Here is a 6000-nt window from a genome sequence, read left to right as displayed (position 1 = left end):
TCAGTTAGTATGATTTGCTGAGGAATTCTAGGAATTGAAGTCCATCCATCTTAAAGTTGCTGAGGTGGAGAAACACTGATCTAAGCTCTTCCCACTTCTGGAATGTGTTCCCAATACATTGCCCAAAGGCCTTCTGGGGCTCTCATCTTTAAAAATCTGAGCACTTTGGGATTGTTATCTAGGCTTCAAAGAGCCTTGACAATTAATTATGTTCTACTATAGAAATTTGGAATGGCTTCATTTGAGAGGCAATTAGGCATTGATTCCCAAGACAAGAAAATGATCACTAGCATGAATATTTTATTTTTTTTTATTTTAAAGGACCAACACAATAAATCACGAAGACAACAACATATATTTTAATACTGAAAGCTTTCCTTCCACAACTATGGTCTGCAATTTCATAGTTGAAGTCAGACCTGGAAATGGTTTGTCTTTTTAAATAGTATCTCAAAGGTAACATTGCAAAAAAGGGAGAACTAAAAAAAGAAAGTAAACCACCACATGGAAAACCTTAAATACATCAATTGCAAACTTAGTGTGCTTGTTTTCTTTTGTGAGAATGTGGATCAACCTGTGGAGCTATTAAAGTTCTTCAAAATCATGCACACTTGGATTCATCGCTTCTGGGTGCATTACTCTCCCCATGAAAATGATGGTACCTTAAAGAAAGAAAAGAAGAGCTATAGGAATACAGATTCCAGATAACAAGAATAATAATTCTTAAAAAAACATGTTCAACGGTGGAAAATTATCCATAAAGGATATGGCTTCTGTTTACTGGGTGGGTTCAAGAAAAGAGTGATTACAAACTTCCTTTCAAGAAACTTTCTTTTCAAGAAAAGAGTGATTATAAACTTCAAAGACGGTGTCTTTTCTGCTGGATAGATCTTATCAGTGCTTTTTTTCTTAAAAAAAAAAAGGTGCGGAACTCACACGTCATACAACCCGCCTTGCCTACCCTACAAGGTTCCATCCAAAAAAGGTGCCGGAACTCCATTCTGGGTGTTCTATGAGATAAAAAGCCCTGGATCTCATTATTAGGTAGTTTTCCTAAGGTTTTCCTGAAAATGTCATTTATTGGTTCCAATCTTGTCTATGGAACAATAGTTATGATCCTATCCTATTTTCTAAAGCAGTGTTTCTCAACCTTGACAATTTTAAGGCATGTGGACTTCAACTCCCAGAATTCCACAGGCAGCAATGCTGGCTGTGGAATTCTGGGAGTTGAAGTCCACATGCCTTAAAATTGTCAAGGTTGAGAAACACTGTTCTAAAGGTACTGGGTGCTCCTTGTAATTAATGAAGAAGATATTAAGATACTGATATGAGATGTCTCCTGAACCAAGTTCTTATTTGTTTTCAGATAGGATTATCCACCTACAAAAGAACCATGGATGAAAGAATAAAGAAATAAAGCCAATGTAGAGTTTAGAATATCTTGTGGTCTTTAATAGTTTATTTTCATAATTAATGAGAATCCTGGGGAAGGAAGGAATCAAATGAGTTACAAAGAATGTTTTCTGGTATTGTCTGATGGCATTAATATTTGAGTATGTATTATATATATATATATGTATGTATGTATGTATGTATGTATGTATGTATGTATGTATGTATTAAATATATATAGTATGTAAATTTATATATATATAGTATGAATTTACATACATATAGTATGAATTTATATATATATATAGTATGAATTCATGTATGTATGTATGCATGTATATATTTGTTGTTGTTAGTTGCAAAGTCGTGACCAACCCATCGTAACCCCTTGGACAACATTCCTCCAGGCCTTCCTGTTCTCTACCATCTTCTGGAGTCCATTTAAGCTCACACCTACTGCTTCAGTGACTCCATCCAGCCACCTCATTCTCTGTCTTCTATTGCCCTCAATCTTTCATATATATAAATATATATATTCAATCCTTTGTTTTATACTTTTATTTATAGTTATCAAAGGCATGTATTTCTTTGAAGTCTTATTTTATATCTGTTTCACAACAACACATATAATCAATTATAATAAAATGTTCTTGCTTAAATAGGGATTTCTTTAAAAAAAAAAACCAAATGATTCTGCCAGGCACAAGTTTTCTATTTCAGCACTGTCCAACTTGACTCTGGGCTTCTTCATATGAGTTGTGAGAGGATAAAAACTCTGTTCTGGCTACTAGGCAAGGCTCCTTTTCCTCCAGGATGTGTCTGGAGGTATGCAATTCTTAGCAGCAAAGTTGCTTCTGATTTCAATTTCAAAAAATCCCCAACACTCTTGGCTACTTTTGACTGTTGCTTCATTGGCTAGATCTGTGGTTCTCAACCTGTGGGTCGGGACCCCATTTGGGGTCGAACGACCATTTCACAGGGGTCGCCAAACAACGCAGTCCGCCATTTTTTCCCCCTTTTCCTTAGCTGTGCTACTCCCTTTTATTCTATTGGCTTTTGAAAGCCAACAGAATAGACTCTCTTGAATAGAGTCTAATTCTATTGGCTTTCAAAAGCCAATAGTAATTGTCCAGGCTGTCTCTGCCCTGCTGAGCCCACCAAAAGTCCCATTCTGCAAACGGTGCTGCACCAGTTGAGTAGTCCTCGACTTACGACCGGTTGGGGGTCACGGCATTAAAAAGGTTGAGAACCACTGGGCTAGATAAAGAGTTGATAGCATGGCCCAAAATTCAATTAAAAAGGTTAAAAAAATAAGTTCATGTAATCTTGAGTGAATGCTGAATATTCCATGCAATTTCAGTAATTTCAAACAAGATTTGATTGCTTACTTGTGGGATCTCATGGGAGAAACACATACATGTATATAGAAACCCAATTTTGAGTGGGATCATGAATCACACTTACTTGAAATGAGCCTGATTAAATTTAAGGAGCCTGATTTCTGAGCCACATCTAGGATTGACAGTTAGAACACAGGTCCATTTTAGCCCATATTATTTCCCAAACTGACAACAATTCCTTTTTGTCCAATTAGATTTTTACTAGTCTTGCAGATCTCTTTTTGAGCTGGTAATGGAGTGAATTGAAAATGTGAACTCTAGTTTGTGAGATATATACTGTGCCACAGAGCAATTGCTTCCTTCCAAAAGTACATGATTAAAAAAAATCCTCTATGTACTTTTAAAAGTATATAGTATATACTTTAAATCAATCCATTTTGTTATACACCAGGCAGTTGTCATCATTCTTGTCAAGCAGGTGAATAACTCATCACATTGGTACTCTGGATACTCTTGAGTCAGAACATTTGGGAATTTTCCAATATTAATCATAAAAAGTTGGACAGCAGTCAAAGCCTGCTGGTTTGACTAATGGCCTTTAACTCCCTTGCACTGAACCACAGCATGAACAGTCCATGGCAAGTGCTTTGTTCTGCCATGTCCTCATTATGTTTCCTACACCCCCAGTTTAAAGTCATCTCCTACAGTTTTGATATCAAAGTAGGGTCCTCCCTTTTGAGCAAGCAAAAAGATGCAGCAGTTTTGCTGAAGATGAAATCTGATGAAATTCATTAATCATTCCGTTGATTCTCGGAAGCTGGGATCAGACCACAGTCTAATGGCCATTTTAACCTGGTGCATGCCGGTTCCTTCCCATTGGCCCCTGGTCAGTGTATTCCAGGGCCAGTCTGCTTTGGCTACTGGTCAAGTCTAGCTCTTTCAAACTGAACTCTCTCATCTACCCACAACATAGCCTCCCTGCCTGACTGGATGGGATGGATCAATGAAATATGGACAAGATAGTTCCTTTGGTAACCTTTTTCCATACCATAAAGGGATTTAAAGGTTCAACCGGAAGCAAACTGATACCCAATGCAGCTCATATAGCAGGTGTTAGATGTACAACCCTAGGGGTGGCCAAAACTACTCACATTGTTGTCTTCTGCACAGCTGTAATTTCTGGCTACTCTTCAAAGATAACCCCATGTAGAGTATATTGTATTAGTGCATATGGAGATGACAAAGGCATAAGTGACTGAAAGAGGGGTGTTTCAATCAGGGAAGGGGAATAACTGATGAACAACTCAAAGTTGAGCAAAAGTCCTCTTAGCCACAACAGTCATCTGCTTTTTGAATGGGAGTTGTGAGTCCAGGAGGACCCCTAAATTGAACATTGTGTTTGTCTGGGGCAGTACAACCCCAGACAAACACCCCATACTGAAGTGGCCCCTTCAGTATCTGGCAAAGCCCCAGATACTGAAGGGGCCACTACCGATAGCCATTCCATCTTACCAAAATCAGTTGAAGCCTGTTGTTCCCTATCCGGATCCTCATAGCTTCCAAGCATGCACAAGAGGGCATCCACAAATCACTTAGTTCATCAGGGATGGAGATGTACAACTGGGTTTCATTGACATACCAATGATATAGAAGACCTCACCCAACAGCTTCATGTAAATATTTTAAAAAGAGGAGAGAGCCCTAAGCCCTGCAGCAATCCACAGAGCAATGGGTATGTGCTAGATCTCTTGTTCCCTATCAGTATCAATTGGAACCAGCACAAAACCTCCCCCCCCCTTTCAACTCTTAAAGCCAACCCCAAAGGATACCATGGGTCAATGGCATCAAAAGCTGCAAGGGGGTGAAGCTGGATGCACTACCCCCCAAGTTACTCCCGCCAGAGGATTTATTATTATTTTTTATTCATTCAATTTCTATTTGCTGGCAGTATGGCTATTGGGTAGAGCAAAAAAGAGCAACTTATTTTGTACTTAAACATAGCCTTCTGCCAGCTGTAGAACCAGTGGATAATACTTGGGAACAATGCTGGAAAGTGAGCAAAGCTCTGGGGAGGCAAATAAAGTAACTTTCTAGTTTATGGGATATTGCCTCTTTGAAAAGCTTCTATTTCTTTATGGTCCTGCCTCATTACTTCATACTTATATACTCTAATTACTTCACTAGGCACATGTTTTGTAATAGCCAATGAAATATCTTGCTGTTATAGCTGATCTCATGTATGATCTCATTTGAATAAATTATTAATCTCAACCTTTTTGAGACCTGTTTTTCTTTCCAGAATTGACAAAAATCCAGTATGATTCAGTGTCATATATTATATCCTGGTTTCCAGTTTAAACAAACCCCCTACTACAATTCAAAGGAGGCAAAAAGAAGAAAAACAAATTGGGATTAGGCATAGGTTCAAGTCTATCCCCATCCATGGAAGCTGGTGAGTTGACTTGGGAATAGTCACTGTATGTCAGCCCATTCTACTTTATAAGGTTGTGAGGAAATGTTTAAAGGCAGGATTGCTGTGTAAGCTGCTTTGAACTCCTAGAGAAATAAGGAAGATGAATCAATATTATATATTTAAATATTGCAATGCACTCACCTATAATTCTGTTCCGAACCACAAAGAAGAATGGATGATCCACTATAATTTGGGGGTACAGCACAGCCATTCTACTAATTGCAATCATTCCTGGGGAATGGGAGAAAAAAAAAACAAAGTCTAATATTTCTTGGATATATTTGTGCCACACAATCTCTCCTTTTTGCTGCCAGTCCATTTGTAGCCCACCTAAAGTGCACAAACAAGGATTAGAAACCCATCACACTAACAAGGTTGTCAGGAGGCACAAACCTAATCTAAAACCTTAGAAAGATTTGGAAAGAAATGGATGTATCTAGATATGTTCTATAAATGATTAACAACTGGTAGTTGCACAATTTATTTTCACCACTTTGGGAACAGTTTATAACTTACAAACAAGCTGACTTGGGAGACTTATTACATCCATTCCTTTCTGAGGGGAAGCCATTACCTTGGATAACCTTACCACCCACTTAGGTTATTGCTAAATACAGAACAGAAGCATTCAATGGAACGTATTGTGTTAATCCTAACTGGCCACAATAATTTCCAGGAGTGCACCTGTACTGTAAAATCTTATTTCTGATCTCCAGAATTTTCATTGCAAATGGATGCAAATTCTGATTCAATGCTTGCAAAATTTTCAAATGACATATTTTGATTACTTTCACA

The 6000-nt window shown here is 38.0% G+C and overlaps 1 protein-coding gene across 2 annotated transcripts in view; it reads right to left on the bottom strand.

Annotated features, from left to right (window-relative positions):
* Window positions 1-292: 292 nt before the first annotated feature.
* Window positions 293-6000, bottom strand: part of SERPINI1 (serpin family I member 1) — a 104792-nt gene continuing 99084 nt past the window's right edge. For both annotated transcript variants that reach the window (XM_039322819.1, XM_039322818.1), the window contains 2 exons: window positions 5347-5436; window positions 293-662 (listed from right to left, as the gene is read on the bottom strand). In XM_039322819.1, the coding sequence (XP_039178753.1) occupies window positions 586-662; window positions 5347-5436 (167 nt within the window). In that variant the 3' untranslated portion in view covers window positions 293-585. The remainder of the gene's footprint in view (window positions 663-5346; window positions 5437-6000) is intronic.

This window comes from Crotalus tigris, unplaced genomic scaffold, assembly GCF_016545835.1.
Source record: "Crotalus tigris isolate CLP2741 ecotype Arizona unplaced genomic scaffold, ASM1654583v1 scf7180000024131.857555, whole genome shotgun sequence".
Lineage (NCBI taxonomy): Eukaryota > Metazoa > Chordata > Lepidosauria > Squamata > Viperidae > Crotalus > Crotalus tigris.
Note: the sequence above shows the minus strand (reverse complement) of the source record. Positions and strands in the feature narration are given on the sequence as shown.